Consider the following 25,557-nt stretch of genomic DNA (forward strand, 5'->3'; position numbering starts at 1 on the left):
GTCTCTTTAAGTGGAGAACGGGGCGGAGACATGTACCATGTGCTCTTGGGACACACCCCTTCCACACAGGCAGATCCAGCAGTGTGTGTGTGTGTGTGTGTGTGTGTGTGTGTGTGTGTGTGTGTGTGTGTGTGTGTGTGTGTGTGTGTGTGTGTGTGTGTGTGTGTGTGTGTGTGTGTGTGTGTGTGTGTGTGTGTGTGTGTGTGTGTGTGTGTGTGTGTGTGTGTGTGTGTGTGTGTGTGTGTGTGTGTGTGTGTGTGTGTGTGTGTGTGTGTGTGTGTGTGTGTGTGTGTGTGTGTGTGTGTGTGTGTGTGTGTGTGTGTGTGTGTGGTGTGTGTGTGTGTGTGTGTGTGTGTGTGTGTGTGTGTGTGTGTGTGTGTGTGTGTGTGTGTGTGTGTGTGTGTGTGTGTGTGTGTGTGTGTGTGTGTGTGTGTGTGTGTGTGTGTGTGTGTGTGTGTGTGTGTGTGTGTGTGTAGTCCTGTTGTTGTCAGGGAAACCCTTTTACCGGTACCGGCTCACCTTGCACTGCTGCATTTTCACTAAATATTTGAAGGGCCCTGCTTCCCTCCTACTAGTGTATGTGTGGGGCAGTGTGTGTGAGTTTACTGTACTGCCTGTGTGATGTGATCCTTCTGGCAAGTTTACAGAACAGGCCCAGCGAGAGGGAGGCGAGGAGGGGAGAGGAGAGGGGGGGCTGCAGTAAGAGTGGTGACAGCAGCATCTCTTGAGGAGTGCAATCTTTCCAGCTTTCTTCCCCCGGCCAGTTTTTTGGATTAAATCTTATTTTCTAAACCAGACTACGAGAGCTCATCCTCCAGACTCCAGACTGTCACACTCTGTGTCTCACTCCGTGGCTCCGCCTGGCACTGCCATCGTCAGCAGGGCACAGTGGGCAGCTCTGTGTGTCTCTTGCACACTTCATCTCTCTGTACTTGTTTCTTTTCTTACTGTCTCCTTTTTCTCTACACTTTCATTTCCTACATCTTCTCTTCTCTTCCTCGTTGCTCTCTTCTTCCTGCTGTCTAAGAGACAGAGCAGCAATATGCAGCGAGAGGAATTGGCTTCAAGCATTACCTCATAGCTGTCTTCGCTGAGGAGAGGGCTTTCAAGGGTGACCCCACCACCCTCTGGCGTCCACCACTTACCTGCCCCCCCGCCGTCCCCACCCACCACTGCAGGGTGGGATGGGCAGGGGCTGGGCGAGTTAGCCAGGGGACCGAGGGATAGCAACAGGGCAGGCCATGCCAGAGAGTAAAAGACAAGGTGGAGGTGGGGGCTCGCGGGGCAAGTGGAAGCTGAGGAAGGGAGGCAGCCGCTCGGCCATCCCGGCACTCTTCACCATCACTGAGGAAGAGGAAGGGCTGAGACGGAGAGATGCTCGCAAGAGGAAGAAAAGAGGTATGGAGGGAGAGGATGGAGGGAGAGCACAGCGGCATTGCATGCTCTGGTACTTCATGCTGTTTGATCTTCAATCTGGGACAGAGAGGCTAGCGGCGCAGAAAGAAGTGTGACTAAGCTCACGGGAGGTCTTAAAGAAGCCCTGAGTGTGTGTGTGTGTGTGTGTGTGTGTGTGTGTGTGTGTGTGTGTGTGTGTGTGTGTGTGTGTGTGTGTGTGTGTGTGTGTGTGTGTGTGTGTGTGTGTGTGTGTGTGTGTGTGTGTGTGTGTGTGTGTGTGTGTGTGTGTGTGTGTGTGTGTGTGTGTGTGTGTGTGTGTGTGTGTGTGTGTGTGTGTGTGTGTGTGTGTGTGTGTGTGTGTGTGTGTGTGGCCATCTGGAAACAGGTGGCTGGTGAGAAAGCTGTGTGTGGCAACAAGCTGACAAGGCAAGATGGGCTCAACCCAAGGGCAGCAGATGAGAGTGAAGGTGCAGTCCACTTCACATGTGTCTGTGGTTGTAATACTGCATCAGTCAACAGGACTCACTGTGTGTGTCCAAAGTAAAGAATCTTTACATTTGCAAATGTTAAACTGTCTGTTGTTTAGCTTTTTTTAATTATGAATTATTCTTTAGTTTACTGCATACCTTTTTATGTAATGTTGACAAGAGCTGCAATGTATGCCCATTGGACAGTTCATTGTCCGTCAAACGTGGGATTAGGCCTGCAGAGTTGTTAGTGAACTGTTTCTGGGTTTTGTAGTTTTCAAAGACAAAACCTCAGTCAGGTTTGTGAATGTTGGTCAACTAACACGGATACATATATAGTAAATTAAGCATTATAGGGTCCTTCTGAATTAGCTGCAAGGAAACGAGCAACTGTTTGAATTATCACCAATCATACATGTGAAAGAGGAATTTGTATAACACAATTTTTTAGCGAGGTTTGGTTGTTTATTGACGTAGGGAGACAGGAGGGGGATCACATATTAACGTGACTTAATATGTAGTTTTTATAATTTCCACTTGTATTCCCCCAACTTCAGTTATACAGTCTTACATGTCTAACATGACATCCTGTAAAAAAGTAGAACTATATGATGTAAAAAGAACAAGGAAACAAGTTATTTTTTAATTAACTGCATTTCCTCTTAGTGTAAGACATTCTCATACTAAAGGTTTGCAGTTTCCTCATGGGGCGAACATGTACGACTCACTTTACCTATACATAATGGAATAGACCAAGAGAGAGAGGATGAAGAGACAATTGTGAGCTCTTGCAGCGAGTATGATCACAACCTATCATGTAACTGCTCACTTGCTCCATAGTAACCTTTATTTTAAAACTAGTGAGCCCACTCCCCTTAGAACCCAACCTTCATGTTGATGGTACATATATATGCAATAGCTTAGCACTATTCAGGATACATTTAAATGTAGACTGTATTAATTCCCCATTCACTTTAAGTTTAAAAGCATGTCTTGGTCTTCAGGGTAGATACATTATGTAAATAGTTGTTTGAATCAACTGTGACAGAGATGAGATGCTGTTTTTGACATTGGTTAAGGAAAGCTTTTCTTTAGCAATCTTTATTTTGGGAATTTGTCTTCTAATATCAATTTGCATATCATTTCTATACATATATCGATGACACGTTGCTAAACAAAGTTTCTATGATTGGTAGTATGACTATTTATTTAAGGGCATTTGTGATAGAGATGGCAACATTTCAAAAATAGACAACAGCTGTTTTTATTATTTATTGCCCTTGTACTTTTGTCAAAAACGTTAAAGAGTTATATGTTGACGACAGACATACATTACCTGAGCTGAAACCTGTACAGGCTCCCAAATGCAGCAGTACCCTCCTCTGAGCGCAGCTGTTATCCCGGCCTTACTGCCTGTCCTGGGGCTAGAGAGGAGGACTCCCGCCCCCTGCCCCCTTTGCCTCTCTGCTGGCTGGAGCTTACTGTTTAGCTTAGCATTAGCAGTGGGCTAATCCTCTCAGGCTGCAGGAGCCACACAGCATGCTCGCCTGCTACCCACTGGCCCGGACGGCACAGCATTAATCGCTAACTCTGACCATTTAATCTGATTGAGGATAGGTTGGGGGTGGGGAACACGCTCCAGCAATAAGGGAGGGAGGGGCAGATTAAACAGTCACATTCTCCCCGTGTCTCACTCTCTGTTATACACACACACACACACACACACACACACACACACACACACACACACACACACACACACACACACACACACACACACACACACACACACACACACACACACACACACACACACACACACACACACACACACACACACACACACACACACACACACACACACACACACACACACACACACACACACACACACACACACACACACACACACACACACACACACACACACACACACACACACACACACACACACACACACACACACACACACACACACACACGGATAAAAGGATGGGGGTTGGACAGTCATCACAACCTGTCCCATAGTCGGTCGGCTCTCAAAAACATTGATACCGACCGAAGCTGACCCCTCTCTCTCGCTCTCTTGTCCTGCTTTCCCCTTTACTCTGAAGTAAGGGGTGCGGTTTTTCAGAATTTCTTCATGTTTTGCTTTTCCCTTCGTCTCCCTCCTACGTCATGGACTTTGGATCTTAGCTTATCTGCCGCCGTGTAGGATGTTAGCAGGAAGTAGAAACGTTGATTCTGGCCCTCCAGTCTGACTAGTCGGAGTGGGACGCTAGCAAGGGGTTCAACAGGTCCCGTCCTGGCAGTGACACCCCTGAAATCATGCTCCAGACTCCAGGTAAAGACTTGAGATTTGATTCCAGGACTGTTGCATATTTAACTGATAAATTGGCACCGGTTCAACAAGGTGTAGGGTAGGGAAAGAAAACAAGTACATTGCAGGCTGTTGGTAACAGGTTAGTTTCATTTTGCCTCTGCACTGCGACATATTGGATTTAAAAAAAAACACATTTCGTTGAGGTTGAAAAACTGATTTGAGTTGAATTTCTACATCCACTTCAAGTGAGATGAACAGTCTTCAAGGGCCTGAAGTGGTTTTGAAATTACTTGAAAATGTATTGGCTCTTTTGAAATATAGTGTGTTAAAACAAATCCCAAAATATTACAAAGGACATGACTACACTCCAAACTCTCCTTATGGCATTAGAACAACGTGCAGTACCTCCATTTTTTTTTTACACTTAGTGTTTCGATAACATTTGAACAAGCCAAAGGTGGGTGGGGTTTTTGTAGATGTACTGGGAGCGAGCACGATGCTACATAAAAAGTTGGTCTTTGGTGTGTTGACAGATGGATGTGATGCAGTGAGAGGAAACAGCCCTGCACTAGAAACAAGTCCACCACATTACACAGTTAAACATGCATGCATGTGTATTAGAAAATAATGAACTAAACGTTTTTAATAAGTCCAGTGTGACCCACTTTGCACGGCAGCAGTCAAATGGTCGTAAATAAACCATTTTGCCTGTACAAATAATGTCAAGCTGTTCTTTTCGCTCTCTTGCTTTAAGCATCTTTTTTGTATTCATAACACTGACTCCTTAGGGTCAAATGATACCAAACCTTACGCGGCCCTGATGTGCACACGGCCTCGTCTGCAACCTCTTGATATGCAGGATGAAACTAGTTGAGTTGCTTTCTAGTTTATACTGTCTTACTCGCTACAGTACAGGAAACATGGACTGGCTGTAGGTATATAAACACACAATACAAATTATACTAATACGTTTAAAGATTCATATAAATAACAATAATAAAACAAAAAATACTAACAGAGGTAGATTAAAGATGATTACGAGACGGTAATGGCCATCTGTTTTCATTGTTAATCCTCTTTGTTAGTCATTTGTATATTTTATATGTATCATGTAACTCCTTCCTGCTGTTGAGAATCCACAAATATATATTATACATCCTTTTTTCTGTCGGAATAAGATTATATTGATCAATCATGAGTCATAGCAATACAAGATTCATGTTACTATTCCAATAATAGTTTGATGTGTTATTAATTGCTAATTATCTTCCATTATGTCAGCCTCTCTTGTTTGCTTCTTTCTTCCTGTCAGAAGGTTATTGTTTCCTGTTTGCGTGCTTCAGAGTGCTCCCAGCTCTTTTCAGTGAAGAGCTCCAGTCACATAGGAAAGTGGTTCTGCTCTTAGCCTGTCACCGCCGGCTTATTGTGAAGTTCCCCACTCAGCTTGTCAGAAGGTCCACTCCATCAGCCACTAGACGTTAACTTCCAACAATGAAATACAGCGCCTTACAGTAAACCAGAATGTGTCCATGTGATGCAATTGTATAGTCACATGACCTATTTGCCTAAAAGCCATTCACAAATTCCCAGTGTTGTATTTGTCTGACCACATTATTCTCACCTCTGGGTGAGTTTATCTTTTTTTCTGGAGGAAAATAACCTTAGGGGAAGGAAGACATTGAGCAGACATTATTGTAACCTGGCCCAGCCCTTCCTGTCACAACAAAAGCTTTTATAAAGCCAGATCCACTGCAGGATTACCAGAGGCAGGGTACACCTGCTGATACTTGTGTACACACCTCTGTTGATGTCCCATAGCCTGCGAAATGTAATACCGATGACCTCACGCCTTTGTCCTGCATGTCTATTGTGAAGTACCACAAAATGTCCCAATGAGTTAGGGTGGAGACGCCGTTTGCACACTAGATTTATAACATAATCCGCTACATTACAAACCATAACATGAAGAAATAAGTTAAATGATTGTGCTTTTAGTAAGTGTATCTTGGGTAAATCTGTTAGATCTTTCTCTGAAGAATACTACAAATGTATGGTGTATCCAAAGCTGTTATCTATTGCTAAAGAAAAAAAGAGGTTTTTGGCATTGTAAAAGATAGTATAACTTGACCAGTGGCTCAGGGATGTGGTTCTCAGTCCGGTTTGCCTTTCTGCCCTTTAGCATCCTAGTTGCCACTCTTTGTAGCAAATATACTACATGGACTATTCTGATCCTATCAAGGGTACTGAATAAGGCAAAACAAAAGAGGTAAGCAGTTGAAGTGCACTTGTTCATCTTGGCGTAGCAGCGACTATGTAACTTGTACTTTGTTCCTTTTCACCACCGGCATTACCCCACTGAGCTAACATGTCACTAAAGTGAGGCGATAAAGAAACCACGAGGATACGAGCGGGAGAGGGAAATGTCAGAGTGTGTGTGTGTGTGTGTGTGTGTGTGTGTGTGTGTGTGTGTGTGTGTGTGTGTGTGTGTGTGTGTGTGTGTGTGTGTGTGTGTGTGTGTGTGTGTGTGTGTGTGTGTGTGTGTGTGTGTGTGTGTGTGTGTGTGTGTGTGTGTGTGTGTGTGTGTGTGTGTGTGTGTGTGTGTGTGTGTGTGTGTGTGTGTGTGTGTGTGTGTGTGTGTGTGTGTGTGTGTGTGTGTGTGTGTGTGTGTGTGTGTGTGTGTGTGTGTGTGTGTGTGTGTGTGTGTGTGTGTGTGTGTGTGTGTGTGTGTGTGTGTGTGTGTGTGTGTGTGTGTGTGTGTGTGTGGGTGGGTGGGTGGTCTTAGGTAGGGTCTGTGAGTAGGAGCTTGTTTTAGTCTGGATCCTGATTTAACTTGCTTTTTTCAAACTTTCTGGGACAGATTAGCCTCTGTGAAGAATCTCTTCCCCACGCTTGAACACAAAGGAGGTGTTTGAACAGTTATTTTGCTCTGCCTCGGCACCTATGCATACACACAGTGCATAATGATTCCAGTTAATCAGTTGCCACCGTAATACTGTTTGCCTCTTGATCATTGACTAATTAAGCCAACGTTGTTATCACAAAGTGGTGTGCGTGTGTCATTTGGGAACATTTGGGACAGGCTCATCTGTTTGTGCCCGAGGCCCCGATGTTAGGCTCGGTGTCTGTGTTCAGGAGGCTGACCTGAAAGTGCTGAGTCACCCCGAGCCTGATAGTACCATGAATCAATGGCCCAGCTCGGAGCTGAGAGGAAACACTGCAACACACAGGGGACGTTTGAGAACACGGAGAGCGCAGTATACGTTGTTTTAACTCAATTAGTTTCCTGTCAGGCTATACAGCAGAAACTGTAAATATATATAAAACTAGAGCTCTACTGTTTTTCTCCTTGTTGCTTGTTTTCACATAGCTATCCTAAGTTCAGACCTTACACCACCACCATGTGCATGATCAATGACCCATTAGAAGGCGTTACTACTGGAATCTCACCGGTCTAATTCACACAAACCTGTATCGTAACCTCTTATAACATATGACAACCTTTTTAAAATGTGTACCTTAATGTGATATTGCATGTTATTTGTAAAGTTGATAACATGTAAATGACCAAACTCTGTATTCTTCAGTATAAGTATCCTTTTGGCGTCAATGTGGCAACAAGGCCGGCTTTTATCAAACAAATTTGCCCTTACTGTAATAACCAAATATAACCATATTTATAAAATTCAGTGGCAAGCAAAAACTAAGACATGAGTTTTCAGAGGTGAATAGTATTAAATAAATACCATATTCATATTAAATAATGATGCATTAAAGTTTACTACAGGTATAAACTATTAGGCGTGTTTTTAGGTATTCCTACCATGTTGTTAAATACTTGACTGGAGAACAGTATTGACTTTGATGGTGTGGTTCTGTTGTATTGCCTTACGTGGCACTGTGTTAGGACAGAGGCTGGCTACACTTTGTGGGTGTATAGTTACCAAGTGGGGAAACTGTAGCCCCTCAGGGTTTCTACTGGAAGTGGATTTATGATGCGTTCAAGACTCTTGGTTTTTGCACACACTCTACCTATTCTTTATTTTACTTAGCAAGGTTGCACTATGGAGCTCCTGCTGAATAGATGCTCAATTGTAAAAAAAATCTAAAGTTACACATATCTACAGTTTTCTTTGTTCTATCGGTCTATTGTTTCTCCTTAGTGTCTATTTCTCTCCACATGTTGACACTTCTATCTTTCTTTCCAGCGTCTGACTCCCAGTATATATCGGAGGATGGCAGAACGTCTACGTCCGCCACCCGCCCCAGCTCCTCGGGCTCGGGGCGCACCTACAGTCCCACCCTGACCCTCACCCCCAACACCACCCCTACACAGACTCACACCACCACCAGCAACAGCCCCAGTAACAATGCTGCCAACAGACCAGGTAAATAGCACTGGCAGAATGAGACGTATTACACGAATGATGTACAGTAGTTAAATGTAATGTTTAAAACGTGCTTTTGTTGCAGACTCGTTGCTCTTCAACAAGATCGACGAAAGACAGAGGTTAGCCCGTGAGCGCCGGGATGAGTGTGAGAAACAGAACGGTGTGTATTCTATAACTGTGTGTGTGGACTGCATTAGTGTGCTGTGGCTGTAAATGCATCTCTCTCTTTCTTTTTTTGTTTTTCCTGCAACATATCTCTACTGAACTCGTCTGGTAGCTGTGGTGAATTGCCTGTTTCTCTGGCCGTTACATAAAGTCTAGGCTGAAGCCAGGCACCCCCCGTTGCCATGGCACCAATGTTACATAATGGGTCAGGCCATGGGACAGGGTTTAGAGAGGCCTGTGTTAAAAAAAGAAGGTGTTGTACGAGTGTGTGAGCAGCATACCGCAACAGATTTTTAGTTTTGGGAAGTCAGTGCTTGTGTATGTATTTTTTATTTCTTACTTAGTGTGTTTGTATTGTTGTACAGCGGTCATACCTCCGGCCCCAGCTGAGGGGCAGAGGGATTTGCTTTGTGTTTAAAGCTAAAGCCTAGTCACATGATCCACAGCTGACCCATCTCACTGCTGCTATAAGCCTGCGTGTGCATGCATCGTGTGTGTTTTTACACATGTTTAATTTAGTTTGTTTTATGTAGCGTGCAAACCATAGTATATTAACTGTGTGTATGTGTGTGTGCACTATGCCTCAGCTATCAAGGAGACCCAGTGGCAGGCGCGTGAGGAACGAGCCCGGCAGCACTATGAGAAGCAGGTAGAGGAGAGGAAGAGGAGGCTGGAGGAGCAGAGGGTGAAGGAGGACAAGAGACGGGCTGCCGTGGAGGAGAAACGGCGGCAGAAACTGGAGGAAGACAAGGTCCGACACACAAGTGCAACACAACACTCAACGTCATCCTTCACAGGCTAATATATCAGTTTTTAGCGAACCATATACACACTCTATGCCCCTTCCCTTTTTAGTGAGTTGGAGTTTGAACTGCAAACTCACCCTAATGTTCCCTAATTCATGTCGATTTATTAGTACTCACCATATCTTTCATAAACTGTAGGGAAACGTGGGTGTAGTTTGTTGCAATGCCACCCATAGATTGCTGACAGGAAGTTTTGTCTATATAATATAAATAAAATGTGTGGCTGTAGGTAAAGCAAGAAGAGCATGTGGAAACTGCATGGCTAAAGTTGATGAGCTCAGGCCCTCGCCATACAAACCTGTCTCACTGCTGCATTTTTTCATGTCAAAAAGTACCCTCAAAATATGGCGCCAAAGTTTAAGAAGAAAGTTATAATCTTGAAACTGTAGAGTCTAATGATATTTAAAATTTCAATTTAAAATTTCAATTTTTTTTTATAAAGTTGTGCTAAGTCAGAGGTTTCAATATTACAATCAATATCTCACGTAAAACGTCTTATTAAAAGAGTTGCAGTTCTTTTGTTTTGATGGTTAGTGAGTCTCTTGACATTGAGTGCAGGCTCTAATTAGTTTATTCATTTAATGAACAGTGAGACACCTATTCTGATGCAGCACTGCTGGTGCTGAGGTTAAGTCCCTGTGGCTTAGCACTGCACCGTGTTATCACAATGTCTACCTCTCTCTACTGTCTGCCATTAAATTAAGTCAAGAAATTGACATAATGGACTTTTAAAACGTTGTTTTTGACAATATTCAAAACATTTAAGTATTTCTACATTGGGAAATTAAGTTTTGATATATACCTTTGCATTTCATTTTTTTAAAGTTTTATTTCATCATGCAGTGCCCCCACCCCAAACTAGTTTGAACCATTAATTCTGGGAATGCTTTAGGAAGGTAAACTGCCTATAAAATGTTGTCACTTCCTGAGTAGCACAAATTCTCAGAACCAGTTTAAGACTGGTTCTGCTTTCATGTTTAGCCTGTTGCATAATTACAGTTTAGATTCTATCCAAGTACTTGTACAACTGGTGTGCACAAAAACATTTCAGATTCTTCGACAAACCATAACACACCGCATGTGTCCAATCAGAGCAAATCATTTATTTATCTTATCTTGCAGCAGTATTTGTATATCAAGGCATTAACCTTTCTTAAACATACTGATAATGTATTATTGTTGCCGTGGCTGCAGACTCGTCACGAGGCGGTGATGCTTCGGACGTTGGAGAGGAGCCAGAGAGCCAGACAGAAGCCCAACCGGTGGTCTTGGGGAGGGCCGATGCACACAAACAATCCCACCACGCCAACCGGTACTTGAAAACATCACACACCTACACACACTTCCTGCAGAAACTCACGCCATGAATGTGCTTTTTTTGAAATCTCATCTCCCTGATGTCCGCCAGTGTCTCTTGTGTAAATATGTCTGCCTGCCTCTGCGTGTCAGTATTGTTCTGCCATTTTTGTGTTTGAACTTTGCAGATCCCCTGCCCTCTGTTGTTACTGCTGACTCACACCCTGCTCTGCCCCTCCCTCTCTCTCTCTCTCTTCCTCTCTTTCTCCCCCTTAATCTCAAACTCAACCTCTCTCTGGCTCACTTTCTCTCTCGTATCTCCCTCCATCTCTTCTCTCCGCTCTTTGTCTCTCCGCCATTGTCCCTTCCCCTCCTGGTCCAGGTTTTGTCGAGTCGGCTTTCCTCTATCCACTCGACCTTGCCGGACTGGAGCACATGCAGAGTGCTTTCAGTCTCTCCCGCAGATACGGAGTGACCTCTCAATGTGAATATTAAAATACTGTCAGTGATAGACCTCTGGCTCTAGCACTGTAACCTTACAGCGACGTTATAGCACTGGCATTAGTGTCAATGTAGGCCAATGTAAACGGCATGATTAGTGTTTGGTGTTTTTATTTGCATGTAGCAATCCAGTTTGTCACTTGAACCTAGTCCCAAGACACGGGATCATTAATTCAAACCATTTTAGCTCCATTTATAGATGACATGAGATCCATTTAGCACTAATTCATTTTCTCCTATTTAGAACACTTTGGTAGTCTTTTCACACGTAACGTTATTCAACCAGAATAGACTAGAGTAGAGACAAAGTGGGATTGCTGGCTCCAGCTCCTGCTCTCTTCCCCCGCTCTCTTTCTTCAAGACCAACTCTTCAGTCATCAGTAATTTTCTTTTTATCATGTTTCCTCTTCTAGATGCTGACAGGCGGTCAGTGTCCACAATGAATTTATCCAAACACACAGACCCTGTTATAACCAAGCGCCTCTCCTACTCCTCTGCCACACTCCTACACTCACCAGACCGAGGTATTATTCAATATTATTCAATACATTATCCACTAACTTTGGCTGTGTCTTGTGTCATCTGTGATGTAACTCTTGTGACCGTCTAAGTGCACATTTTTGTTGCTGATGATTAGGGAGATATTATATAGACAATTAACACAATAATACATTAAAGTTGGTTCAGCATTTTGCAATATACACTACTAGATGAAAAAATCTGTACAGTAAATATGAAGCTACAGATAGCTTAGCATGACTAGACGTAAAGACTGGAAATTAGGAAACTGCTAAAGACAGTTAGCTCTGTGCAAACACAAGAAATGCAATCTTTAAAGATTAATTAATACGTTATATCTTGTTGGTTTATCTGCACAAAAAAGTTGTTGTCATAAGGTTGCCAGGCAGCAGAGACTTTAGGAAGTCACTGCATCCAGACAAAAGAACTGGCAAATAAAACCCCATAAAACCGCTACTTTTTTTACACTTAGGCTTCTTTAAGGATGAAACAAACAAGATACTATGTTGTAATCAGTCATTTCAAAGACGGTTAAGCTTATAATATACCTCTTATTATATACCTTAGTGAAGAACCAGGCTAGCTTTTTTACACTTTCTATTTTATAGTCTTTATGCTAAGCTAACACGCTGCTACAGTAGCTGTATCCTTATATTTAAAGGGCAGCTATGGGAGAGGTATCTCCTCATCTAACTGTCAGACAGAAAGTTCTCAGAATGTCAACAGTTCTTTGAGTGTATATATATATATATACATAAACTGTTAAGTTGTTGTGTAACCATTACATCATGTATTCTTTGATGTTGATATGTTTGCTGACAGGCTTACAGATGAGGACAGCTTCGTCTCCTGTCATTAGTAAAGCTCAGTCCAAATCCCACCTTCACCAGGGAACGACCAATCAGCACAAAAACACAGGTGTCTTTTGGGAACCTTTAACAGCTTGGTCCCCTATATTATAAGTGTAACACTGTTGCAACCAAAAAGATTATGGGCTGGAAACTGTTGAGGAACAAACAGAAAGTTGTTGTTGTTTGCTTACTCTCACAGAAGAAAATGGAAAATATTGCTTTTTTTCTTTAAATTGCATCATTGAAGCTTTTGGAAGTCCTACACTACTGTAATATATGAAATAAGAGGATCAAAACGCATTTACTATATACCTTATGTGCATATGCTTCCACTGTTTCATCAGAATGATCAACATTTTTTATCTCCCCCTCTGGCGTGACCCCTTTCTCTAATCCTCTGTCGGATAATCTTTTTGTTTTTGTGGCAACACTGTACATGTACGCCGATTTTATCCCAGCTGAAAAATCAACACCCACATTTCAACAATCAGACGTGCACATAATTATATACATATACCGTACTTTTCCGACTATAAAGCGCACCTGCATATAAGCCGCAGCAGCTACATTGTCCGTCTGTCTTGCTCTCGTTCGGTCTCTCGGTTCCACTTTTACTTTGGCGCGCTACCTGTCTCACTCTTTTCCGGCCTCCAGCTTTTCCTGCTGGAGCCCGCCGCTTAAAGGTGGCGGGCGCGGACCGGTCCTAGAGCCCATAGCGTTAAAGGTGGTTAATTTTACCTGTAAAATCCATAGATTTAGGAGGTTCCCTAGTGGCCGTTAGCTGTACAAAAAAAATGGGGAAAGAAGTCGCGGTTTATAGTCCGAAAAGTACGGTAATGTAATCACATACCAAAACTAACTGCACACGTTTTTTTAACTGAGTGTAACCCGACTCTGAAACCACTGTTTGAATACAAAGTGGTTTCGATTAGAGACTTAGGTTCCTTTGCACAGTTTCCAGCCCAGTTGTATCTTTGACCCTCACCTGCAACCTTATCCACTATCAGAGCGAGCAGTGCTGCATGTTTTGCCTGATAATCTGTCCTTTTGTCTTTTTTAAGTGGCAAATCAGTTAAAATGAAGATGTATGACTTATGCTTAATAAGCTACAAATGATGTACCTGCTCTGGTACTAAAGACTGCATGGCTACATATTGAAATTTACTTGCATTAAAGCTTTCGGCACTTCTTTAACTATTTGCTAAATGAATTATGGATTTCTGTGTTTTTCCTGATCTGCACTGTTTACCTGAATGCTCTCCTCCCTGTGTTTGCTCTCGGTTTGCTCTCCACATGTTGTTTGCTTCCCTTCACATGAACAAAGTGGCGCATGCAGGTGTAACAGCCTGTGCATTGTTGCGACTTCTCTTAAGCTCTCGCCTACACTGCAGTGTGGCGCGAGGGAAGGAATGAGTAGCAAATACAGTAATAACGCATTATTTATAATCTGCTTTGACTGACTGCTCCGGCTAATCAGTGGGCGGTAAATAGTTTGAGTTGTTAGAAAACCTTCAATGTTATAAGTGTGTGTGTGTGTGTACACTCAGGAATGCGCCATCTTCCCCTGACGCCATGGGAGAGCAACGTGGTCAACCGCCTGCAGCAGCCCACACACTCCTACCTGGCTCGGAGCCGCAGTGCCATGAGTCTGTCTGGAGATCAAACAGGTAACCCCCCCCCCCCCCCCGGCTCTTACAGGCAGTAGTGAGTGAACCATTCAACAGGGGATCACTGCTCACGATGCACAAAGTATTAAGGCTGTTGATGTTTTGCCCTCTTGACCAGAACAGTTAGGGATGTTAATCAGATTTGGCCAGACTCAAAGAATTACACTGTCTGAAACCTCCCTCACCGGGCTGTATCAGGCACTCAACGCTCAAACACACGTAAACACACACGTCATCCACACACACACACACACACACACACACACACACACACACACACACACACACACACACACACACACACACACACACACACACACACACACACACACACACACACACACACACACACACACACACACACACACACACACACACACACACACACACACACACACACACACACACACACAATACGATTGCTTTGGACTGTGTGTGTTTGCAATACTTGTTTTTGTAAAGCCATGTGCTATACTATGCCTGTACATTTAAGTAGATGTTTTGATCGGGGATGGAAAGATATTGTATTTTATCGCGGATTGTGATGAAAAAACACAATGTGTTGATAGTGGCATATTCTAAATATAGTGACTGTTGTGAATATCCTCATGAGCGACTGGAAACGCTAACGTCTAGCTTGCTATTATGGTCAAATAACACCTGATGAAAAGGAATTATGACACAAGAAGGAACGGTCACGCAAAATGACGCACAATTATCCTTCATTTGGGGCGGGTTCTCTCAGTTACCTTTTTTAAATTGCCATGAATGAATGATTGTTTTTTCTTCTTCTGATATTGTATTGTTGTGCATTGCTGTTTTTCCTTGTGTGTTTTTGGAAAAATCACACTTTTAACGCTTGCACACACACTTTTACAACATTCAACATTGTCTACAGTTAGTGGAGGTGCACCTCTTGTGATGTGTGTATTATTCTGCATGCTCCCTTCCTCTGTGTGGGGTCTAATGCATCAATAATAAATAGTTCATTATGACTGAATGGCTTTCCAAGTGAAAATGCTTCCAACACTGGGACTATTTATATTTTCCGATTGGTTTGACAAACCACTCATTTTAATAATTTAAAATAGCACAAAGTGAATGTGAAATTGTGGTTTGAATCAAATCTCTTTACTATCCAATCGGGCCAACTTAATCGTTCATTAAATTATAATATTAAACTATTTGAGATTCAGTTCCCAAGTGATGGTTGCATTACATTAGTAGTTTTGCTTCCAGTCAGTAGCACTAACGGCTTCTTTCTCTTCTCTTTTTTCACCATACTTATATTTCTCTCAATCCTCTTCTTCTACCCCAACCTCACTGCTTTTCCTTAATAATCATCGTACATCCTTCTCATTCCTTCCTCTCCTCCCCAATCTCTCGCTCCTTGCTCCTGTTAATCAAACTCTCGCTCCCCGCCCCCCCCCGCCTTGCCCTGCTCCATACCCTCCTTTTAAACACTCCAAACTCCCACCTCGTGCATCACCGTAGCAATACCTGTTTGTCCTCGCTCAGTGTCCTGCCACCCCATGGGCTCCATGTCCTTCAAAGCCCTGCAGGCCCAGCCGCTGCCTCACTGCCGCAGCCAGGAGAGGAGCCTCAGCCGGGGGACGGGGTCCTCTGCCCCCACCACTGCTCGCAGGAGGACCGCCGGCAGCACACAGGTGGGTCCTGTCCTCAACCTGCACCTGCGTTTGAGCCAAGACATTTGCAAAATTGTATATCAACTGTGACAAATTCTGGTGCTTGTATGCTTATGTAATGGGAAGAAAAGCCTCAATTCCTCCTCTGTTTAGCAGCATTGATCCCAATGCCACGATGATGTATTCAGGTTGTCTATTCATGTCCTATTTTCTGGAACAGGTATTTCTTGAAAACATTCACTTGTACTCCATAAGGAACTGATTTGATTAGTGGTAGCAGGTCAAGGTTACTGTGACCTTACAATACATAGTATTGGCCATAAGTCAAGAAATGATGTGCTATTCATGACAATTTCATTCATTTAACATTAGGTTTAACATTAACATCATGTGCATTTGTGCTGCATTCATGTGGCACTGGAGACATGTACTTCAACGCCATCCTTAAGTTGGAACAACAACTTATAAACAGATGTCAGAGTGTTAAAGCTTAACCACACCAAAATCAAGAAAAACACTTCTATTTCATGAAATGGAACCAGCCGACGAGCACATGAACGCACCATCTGCTTTGGCGGAGGTCTGATCTCATAGTGCCGTTCTAGTTCTGTTAAGGTTTGGTGTCTTACTATTCTCATGCTCATAAATAATTCACTGCATTTTGCTCCTCTACATCTTTCATACGTTGTTATACCTATGATGCCCCAGATCAGTCGGACACAGTCTGTCTGAGCATCTGTGTGACTCTGCACGCACGCACACACACACACACACACGTGTCACTGTTCACACAGTCCATCTGTCTACTGCTGTGTCACAGCTGATACCATTAAGGTCTTAGAAGGAGGACGTCCTCTGTACTTGATATGCCACACAGACCCAGAGACACATGCATCAACCATACATGTGCACATTAATTATACAGCATAACAATGATACACCAGTCACTTTGTGTTTGGGACACAATGTCTAGACACGATAAACTGTAAGTCATTGTTATTGTTCGTCTTTTGTTGTGCCTCCTCTTCAAACGTTTCAACTCACAGGGCACATTATCTGCTTATTGAGAGAAGGTGATTTTTAGTTGTGTCAATAGTCACATTGTTTTATTCATGGGTGTCATGGCTTGATGCCAGAGGTTACACATGGCCAGTGGAAGGCTGTTTGAGTCTAATCCTGTTACTGATCATCTTTTGCTGCCGTCAGTAAGACACCACCATATTACTTTGTGTTTCTAAGGACATTTTTCTGAAGAACTATTTTCTGTGCCATGCTTCTCACTTGAAAAAGTAATAATATTTGTTCATATAATTATTTCCCTATATCTCCTGCACCAATAGCGTAAGGACCGGGACAATGTCAGGAAGTCATGGAGCAACCTGTCTCTCCCATTGGCTCCCATTCTGACTTTGCCCCCCAACAAGCGCTCCTCTTCTCCAGGCAAAAGGAACAGAAAAGTTACAGCGCCCCCTCCTGGCAGGTAGGAGAACTCACCCATGATCCCTGATCAATAGAGCCATAGAAGCAGATTTGTGAGTAATGGATTATTGGGAGTTGGGTGGGCTAGGGATGGTGTAACAACTTTGAAAGTTGTGCGCAAAAGTATAGCTTAAAGGTTAAAATGGTGTGATTCATTACTAGTATAAATACATGTGTTCTCTACTTTAAAGAGTCCTCTCTCCTGCTGATGTTCAGGTGTATATCAGTTTATAGTGTCTACTTTAAAGAGTCCTCTCTCCTGCTGATGTTCAGGTGTATATCAGTATGTAGTGTATCTACTTTAAAGAGTTCTCTCCTTCTGATATTCAGGTGTATATCAGTATGTAGTGTATCTACTTTAAAGAGTCCTCTCCTTCTGATATTCAGGTGTATATCAGTATGTAGTGTCTCTACTTTAAAGAGTCCTCTCCTGCTGATGTTCAGGTGTATATCAGTATGTAGTGTCTCTACTTTAAAGAGTCCTCTCCTTCTGATATTCAGGTGTATATCAGTATGTAGTGTCTCTACTTTAAAGAGTCCTCTCCTGCTGATGTTCAGGTGTATATCAGTATGTAGTGTCTCTACTTTAAAGAGTCCTCTCTCCTGCTGATGTTCAGGTGTATATCAGTATGTAGTGTTAGTCAGTACTTTTTGTCAACTGCTGCTTCCTGCACACAGGCCTCCACAAAAGTCCCCAGGGCGCCCACCCACCCCAAAGCAGCTTAAGTCTCCGGGGGCAGAAGACCCTGGAAATCTTCGTCCTTTCAGGGTTCCACACGCGAGTCCCCAACCCACCAGAGCCCCAGGAGAGGAGGAGGAGGAGGAGGAAGAGCAGGTCCTCAGTCCTCCTCAGCCTCGCCCCCAGCCGCTGGGTCAGAACAGGAGCGGCAGCGAGCAGACACCAGGTCAGTTACACACAGCGTCATGGAGTGTCTTTTTATTAGTGAGAGAATAAGAGAGAATGGCCAAAATCTGAATTATGATGCCTTTTCTTTTAGAGAGTGCAAGCAGCCCTCCAGCCCACAAGACCTCAGCAGGCACGACAGATCCAGAGGAGGCGAGTCGTATCCTGGCTGAGAATCGCAGACTGGCCCGAGAGCAGAGGGAGAGAGAGGAGGAGGAGCGCAAGCAGCAGGAGGAGCAGCAGAGGTAAACTGTTGTGACCAAGAGTGGTGTCGTGGCTTCCTTCCTTATTTTTCTATCAAGCCACTAGACGCCTTAAACCGACCTTTCTGACGTGTTTGTCTTTCCTTTACATTTGTGTTACTTACAGTTGATGAGTTGCTTGGCCTCCGATGGTTTGGATGATATTATGCAATGGGTTTGCTCCAAATAAAATAACAAACTTTTACACATGCAACAAAGAAAAGAGGCCTTTACAAAAGTCAAAACGAACAGGCAAAACTCAAATAAAATAACAAACAACTTAGGTATTCTTTCTTTCTTTGTTAAGGCTTGTATAACTTGATAACTTAAAGGGTAATTGAACGGTTAAAAACTGTTCCTCGACGGCGTCTTTCTAACAGGTTGCCCATCTCTGTCACCTTAGAGAAGGCGCCATGGGAATTGTAGTCTTTTATACTCTGGTTGACGATAGAAGTCACGATTAGGTGGCCTTTCTTATGGAAACAAAATACTGGCTCTAACAAGGTGTGTGCCTCTGCATCCTCCACTGATTCCTTTCCTTTTTTTGTACAGGATAGCGCAGGAAGAGATGGCTCGCCGTAAGGCAGAGGAGCGAGTGAAGAGAGAGGAGGAGGCTCAGCGTCAGGGAGAGGAGACGAGGAAACAAAAGGAGGAGGAGGAGAGAAAGGGCGAGGAGGAGAGACTTCAGAAAGAGAAAGAGGAGGCGGAGAAACTCCAGAAACAGGTGAGAGGGAGTGTTCACTAGAGGCGCAACTTAGCTTGCCCTCGCACAGGAAGTGTAAACGCTTGATGTGTGTCCTGTGTGTTAGAAAGAGGAGGAAGAGTCGCGACAGAGGGAGGAGGCAGAGCGGCTGAGGAAGGAGAGAGAGAAACACTTCCAGAAAGAAGAGGCTGAACGCTTAGAAAGGAAAAAGGTGATGCACTTTCACACACATATACACACATTTAAGAATGAATGTTATTCCTCATGTGCAGTGCATGTAAAGACTCTTCTTTTGTCTTCACCCAGCGTCTGGATGAGATCATGAAGAGAACAAGACGTTCAGACCCATCAGACAAGGTAAACCTGAAAGAGAGAGAGAGAGAGATATATATATATATTATATATATATATATTTATATATATATATAATATGAAGATTCTATGTTGTTTCTGAGTGTTCATTCTTTCTCTGTATTGTTTCCCTTCTTTAGAAAGTTGTTCCCAACAGAAACGGAGAAAATGCAGGTAACCAAATGTGTCTTCATACAATCAGACATATGGCAAGGTTATAGCATATAGAGCCATTGTAGGTGAAGAATAATAATACCCTGGCCATTTACATACATTATTTTACAATTTATAAAAATAAATATTGAATTCTGCAGGAATATAACTTCCCTGTGTCACCATTTGGTACAACAGGGAAGGGATTTGCTTTGATATCTGGTGGTGCGAACATAAACAATCTAAATAAATATGTTGCAAAGAAGGTAAGAAATAAAGAAATATATAAGGATACAAAAAATAAGTATTTTTAAGAAACAATTTAGCATTAAAAGAGGATGCTAAAGACAAGTATTTACACCAAATTGAAATCTAACTATACAAATAACCTTAAAATCTAAAAAACCAAAAACACTTAGGACAATGAGTATATATGGCAAACTACAGTGTGTTATATTTTAAAGTGGAGGATGTGCAAAAACCAGTCGGAGAGTTGAGCATGAACATGGCTCACAGTATTAAAAAAATGCAGAAAACAACAATATATTGTTCACATGATTAATGTGATGCATCATGTTTTTGGGTGGATCAAAAGTCAGTGTCAGTGTGGGTCTTGTTGATGAGGCCGGAAGCAGAGGGGAAGCTGTCCCCCATGTAGCTGATTCTGACTTCCGTGTGTGTTTCCTCTTACCATCAGAGACCCCTGCCACTCCCAGTCCATCTGCAGTAACCCCCTCACCGTCACTCAATAGCAACGGTGGTCAACCAGACCCTGAAACCTCAGCACTGAGCCATACTGACCAGAGGTAGAGTTATGAATTGAAAACATTTGAATTGGTATGTCTGCAAATGTTTCAGGAAACCCCAGGTCGCAGTTCATATTTACTGGAGTGTGACAACAATCTGTTTTGTACAAGAAAATAATGCTATAATAATATTGTATAGATGGATACAACTGTAATGTTCATGTAAACAATACATCTTTTAAGAATACTATGGTTATTGAGATAAAAAAGTAATAGTTAAATTGTGAAATTGTATGTATTTTAAATTTGTTGCAACTCTGACTTTGAATACATTTTGTGACCAATATCTCAAATGTAATCATATTTAAATGGTAAGGGGAATTAAAAGGCCAATGTAAGTTGAGGATATAAACATGTGTTTGGTATAGGCAATAGTTTCTGAGTAACTGAGTCTCACCTGTTGTCCGTCACATCAATAACTGTTCCTCTCTGTCCTCTGTTCATCCAGGGAGAACGGGGAGTTTGAGGAGGTGATCGTACTGCCTTCACATTCCAGGCTGTCTCCTCCTGAGGGAGAGCAGCAGCAGCATGAGGAGGGCAGAGTTCCTGTCATAGCCTTCAGGAAGAACGGCCTCCTAAAGCCTCTGAGCGGAGCAGAGGACATATCAGCCCAGCAGGGACCGGGTCAGTAGCCGTCCTCTTTATGAAATATGTTAGTCTATTGTTGTGCACTGAAACAATGTACCATTCCCTGTTTTCATTCTGTTGCTCTTGGTTTTTAGACGTTGCCTGATGCCCTGTTAGGCCGACGTGATTCCACACCCAGAGAGACAGGAAGTGAGACGGCCACAGAGCGGTAACATAGGGCTGTTATCAAAGCGAGACCCTTCCAGAGGACTACTTTCTCTCCCTCCCGCGACAGAAGAGAAACGCGGCCACTTCCCAAAGATGGAGTTTCCAAAGATCTGCCTAAAGCCTTCCCAGAAAGAAGTTACTCTCCCCCCGAACAAACCCTCTGAGGAACAGACGCTCTCTCTGTCTCCCATCACTCTGTCATTACGTTCTGTGTACAGCCCCAAACCCCCCCGATTCTGAAGTGAATCTGAAATCACAGGAGCATCGAATGCCCCCTCGTGACTCTCTAAATGTGTGTGAATGGATGAGAGATTAATAATAATGTAAACTGAGATCAGCTGTAAAGTCTTCAGCCCGGATACTTGAAGAGATTTGTTGTTGTTGTAGAACACACTGTGGCGTTATAACTGGAACTCGCACAACAGGCTCCGAATGACACGGTTCCATTAACGCGTTTTATCTCTTTGACCCGAAACTTCATGATTCAGCGTTTCTATTGAAATGTTACTGAAGAGATACAGGAAGGAAGTCAGTGCATGAAGTTGTATTATGACTACAGGAAAGTGTCATGTAATGTAATATATTTTTGCTGTGTCTACAGTGTTTAAGACTAGGAAGTTATTAATGTGGGCGTGGGAGGATCATGAAGTTAAATAACGACAAAAAGAAAATACTGTTCGTAAAATAATGATTTTTTTAGTTTTATTTAATTGCTGTACAGATGAAATGTGATTCTTTGTTTTGTCCTCCATACCGTTTAAATGGAGCAGAACAAATCTGCTTAGTCGTTAAACCCCTTTCCTTCGTTTACCCTTTACATTTATCCCATCGCTGACTTTTGTTTTGGCCAAGCAAATACAAAATGAATTAAACTAATGTTGGTAATATTGTTTGAGGAATTATAAGAAGAAATGCTGCTAATTTAGATCCTTTGCCTTACCGCATTGTGGCAAGTATGTCACTTGTCTCTCTCAAGTGAAGATATGCATTCCCAGCGTGAGCTTTGACATTTTGGACACATGCCATAACTCTCCAGTGACTTCTGCTTGATTTATGAATATCAAAGCCTGTGATGAAATATCATATAAAGGCTATAATGTCAAAGCTATGTCCTTTCTACTCTCTTAGCATTTGGTTCTCGAACCGCTGCACTTTCCTTAGTTATAATATTGCAGTACCACCAAAAATGGAAGGATACTCCAGAAAGATTCCTCATGTCTTGTTTGTGTAGTGCTGGTTTCTGCCAGTGGTCAAAGCTTGTAAATGACGTTGTATAAATTGTTTAAAAGCTGATATATTTGACTAAGAACACAAGGCTTTGAAAACTGGAAAGCTTTTACTACGAAGAGGGGCTGTGGGAGATCTGTGAATCACTGTACAATTGCTGGCAAGTAAATAAAACGTTTTGAATTGAGATTGCAATGTTTTTCTCTGCCGCTTTGGTCCAAAATACTGAATAATAAGAGTAGAAATGGTGCATTTAAAACATGTAGCAGATTTATTTTTAGCATAAACCAATATAACTAGCAACATACAGCATTTTTACAGAGAATACTTTTCCATCAGTGTCAAAGTAGAAAAAGTCTTTAAAGTTGTTTTTCTTACATGGAGAGACAGTTTGGAGAAAAAGAAAATATTTACACTTAGTGAAAATAGTGGATAGAAATCAGCATATACGCAGGTCCAGAGACAAAATATGCTTTCAAGTGTGTGATCCTCTATTCAACTGCTTAACCAGAAGTGCGTATGCACATCTGGGTCATTTCTAGTTATTCACAACAAATGATGACTGTTAGTGAAGTCCAGGATGTTAGCCCGAGGGGTGCTAACCTCCAGTGATGTCCACTCTAGTTATATACACAGCAGCTGTATTCCACAACTCTGGGATTTGAACTGCAGCAGTATCACCAGTAGAACGTTTTGGTGAGGAAACCGGCGGCGGCGTTGAGCCAGCTTCCACTGGAATCTTCTTTAGCTGTGGTGCGGGAAATCGCTCGGTCCACCTCCTTCTCGGGGCTCTCCTCTTCTTCTGGGAGGTAGTCTGGGATAGCTGCGTTCTTCTGGACTTCCACTCCAGATGCGTCGAGAGGGACCAAAACCTGTAGATACAAAAATGATTGAGAGAAATTAAGAACACATTTTTAAATCAAGCCAACAATTGAGGTGTATTGTATGGATACTCAAAAACGTTGCTAAACAAAATAAGGAATCTAGCACCACCACTCACCTCTTCTCCCGCCTCATTCTTCACCACCTGCTGGGCCGACAGCACCTGAGTGGCTGCGATGGCTGATGCCAGACTCTGAAAAACAATAGGCGGAGATCAGATATAAAGTGTTCACCCGCACCATGTGTATATAAGTTGCTTTGATAATGCAATAATACAAATGTTGACTACAACTCATTTTTGAACAGGCTGGTTTCTTCCTCAGCAGCCCCTGATAGTAAATGTGTTGGTGCGTTACCTCAGTGGGCAGGTCTGAACGGATGCGGACGGTGCATCTCTTGGTAGCCATCTGGAAGGTGAAGCTGATCACCCCTCTGACCTTCAGAAGAGCCTCCTCACACAAGCTTCGCTGGTCCTATAAGAGAAAAAGTATAAGTTGCAGCATTTGATAATAATAGTCACTGTCTTGCTTGTGTCAGTCAGTCTACTCACAGTGCTGTCCAGGCCCTTGATGTGCAGAGTGACAGACTTGGCCTTCTTTTGAGAAGAGTTGATAAAGAACTGGGGTTTCTTTCTCCTCTCCCTCTCAGGCGTGCGGGGGATGGGTATAGCAGGCGCAGTCAGCATATCATACACCTCCTGGGCCAATGACGTGTTGTCAACAGACAGGCCCTGCCTAAATAAATAAATATCATATTTTATGTTACCTAGTTCCAAACCTCTGAATTGCCAGCCACAATTCTGAGTCAACATTTAGGGTGATAACTATTTGGCTTTCCCATTAACTTCTAATGTTTAAGTACATATCATTATATGCTTAAACTTAAGATAGTACAACAAAACAGCAGTAGGAATCATTACAGTTGACAGCTCAAACTACTCTTACTGGAAATGTCAAGTACAATTACATGCCAAGAAAATACTCTCATCTCAAAAAACACCAGTGCACAGGAGTACAAAATAATCCCTCACCTTACAATTAGATTCTCCAAGCTCACCATCATACCCAGTTCATTCTTCATGGTGGGGATGTTGGGGGACAACTCAGCCAAGTAGCGTAATGTCTGAGGACAAAGGCAGAAAAGTATTAAGAAATGCACCACATTTAGAGAACATTGGTCCTTTAAAGAGGAGGACAGTACAACACGGATCAGCACCAGTCCAGCATCTTTCACCCACCTGAAGAGTTGCAAAAAGCACGTCTGTGTTCTGGTGGTCCAGGAAGAGAACCAGCCCGGGGAGACAGCCCTGATCCTGGACGATCACATCTCGGTTCTGCGGTTCAGATGCCAGGTCCCGCAGCTGAGTAACCACCGACAGAGCATCCATCATTGCTGTTAACTTCGGTTAACTACCAGATCTGAAACTGAGGATATCAAGTCAAATGTGTTTTACCGTTAGCCTGATACGGACAAACTGTTTTGTGTGTGGCGAACGTTGGACTTACGTTAGCCTAATTATAAAACGATCAAGTGGGATGACGTTACAGTTACTAGCGTATGATTTAAGGCTGGGTTCGAGGTACGAAGCTACTTTATAAACAGTGATTCAAGCTTGTCCTGTCGGGGTCAACGTGCTAGCTAACGTTGAGGCTAGCTAAATAAGCTAAAGTTAGCAACTTTTGAAACGGGAAGAAGCTGCAGAACTTAACAAAAGCCCCTTTTCATTTTTTTATGTACACCATTTGAACACACAAATATGCGATACTTCAACACATGATAATACGAGCGTCTAGGTAGTGAAATATAGATGGTAAAATGTAATTGTTGTGTTGTTTCTTACCAAGTAGAGGAAGACGCTCGTGCACAAAAATACAAATTTGATGTTAGGCTTTTCGCATATATACGGTCTATGGCTTTTCGCGACACGCAATTGGTCGAGCAGCCGTTGCCACTGCTTCACGATCGACCGCTCCTATTGGCTCATCATACTA

The 25,557-nt window shown here is 42.9% G+C and overlaps 2 protein-coding genes across 8 annotated transcripts; one reads left to right on the forward strand and one right to left on the reverse strand.

Annotated features, from left to right (window-relative positions):
• Positions 1-710: 710 nt before the first annotated feature.
• map7b (microtubule-associated protein 7b) lies at positions 711-22,871 on the forward strand. 6 transcript variants are annotated; one of them, XM_034076630.2, is made up of 20 exons: positions 711-1,398; positions 8,391-8,570; positions 8,656-8,733; positions 9,326-9,489; positions 10,739-10,856; positions 11,223-11,324; positions 11,755-11,865; positions 12,683-12,778; positions 14,259-14,378; positions 15,873-16,045; positions 17,365-17,504; positions 18,182-18,408; positions 18,502-18,652; positions 19,202-19,373; positions 19,459-19,563; positions 19,659-19,709; positions 19,844-19,877; positions 20,554-20,662; positions 21,111-21,286; positions 21,385-22,871. In XM_034076630.2, the coding sequence occupies exons 1-20, from the start codon at positions 1,242-1,244 to the stop codon at positions 21,393-21,395; spliced, it is 2,475 nt and encodes an 824-aa protein (XP_033932521.1). In that variant the 5' UTR covers positions 711-1,241; the 3' UTR covers positions 21,396-22,871. The 6 variants fall into 6 exon arrangements, with proteins under 6 accessions (XP_033932521.1, XP_033932522.1, XP_033932523.1 ...); XM_034076631.2 differs by having other exon boundaries at positions 712-1,398; positions 15,897-16,045; XM_034076632.2 differs by lacking the exon at positions 12,683-12,778 and having other exon boundaries at positions 713-1,398.
• Positions 22,872-22,932: 61 nt separating this feature from the next.
• On the reverse strand, positions 22,933-25,487 carry armc1l (armadillo repeat containing 1, like). 2 transcript variants are annotated; one of them, XM_034076638.2, is made up of 7 exons: positions 25,407-25,487; positions 24,804-24,990; positions 24,597-24,688; positions 24,117-24,300; positions 23,923-24,039; positions 23,685-23,759; positions 22,933-23,556 (listed from the first exon to the last, which is right to left on the reverse strand). In XM_034076638.2, the coding sequence occupies exons 2-7, from the start codon at positions 24,954-24,956 to the stop codon at positions 23,362-23,364; spliced, it is 816 nt and encodes a 271-aa protein (XP_033932529.1). In that variant the 5' UTR covers positions 24,957-24,990; positions 25,407-25,487; the 3' UTR covers positions 22,933-23,361. The 2 variants fall into 2 exon arrangements, with proteins under 2 accessions (XP_033932529.1, XP_033932530.1); XM_034076639.2 differs by having other exon boundaries at positions 24,804-24,984; positions 25,407-25,471.
• Positions 25,488-25,557: the final 70 nt, after the last annotated feature.

This window comes from Pseudochaenichthys georgianus, chromosome 24, assembly GCF_902827115.2.
Source record: "Pseudochaenichthys georgianus chromosome 24, fPseGeo1.2, whole genome shotgun sequence".
NCBI lineage: Eukaryota > Metazoa > Chordata > Actinopteri > Perciformes > Channichthyidae > Pseudochaenichthys > Pseudochaenichthys georgianus.

Excerpts from the sequence above, each read along its gene's own strand:
- map7b (XM_034076630.2), top strand. The coding sequence starts at position 1,242 with ATGCCAGAGAGTAAAAGACAAGGTGGAGGTGGGGGCTCGCGGGGCAAG. Across the intron at positions 8,571-8,655 it reads CAATGCTGCCAACAGACCAG|ACTCGTTGCTCTTCAACAAG; the intron begins GTAAATAGCACT and ends CTTTTGTTGCAG. Across the intron at positions 19,878-20,553 it reads CAGAAACGGAGAAAATGCAG|AGACCCCTGCCACTCCCAGT; the intron begins GTAACCAAATGT and ends TCTTACCATCAG.
- armc1l (XM_034076638.2), bottom strand. The coding sequence starts at position 24,956 with ATGATGGATGCTCTGTCGGTGGTTACTCAGCTGCGGGACCTGGCATCT. Across the intron at positions 24,040-24,116 it reads TCAAGGGCCTGGACAGCACT|GACCAGCGAAGCTTGTGTGA; the intron begins GTGAGTAGACTG and ends TTTCTCTTATAG. Across the intron at positions 23,557-23,684 it reads AGAATGAGGCGGGAGAAGAG|GTTTTGGTCCCTCTCGACGC; the intron begins GTGAGTGGTGGT and ends TTGTATCTACAG.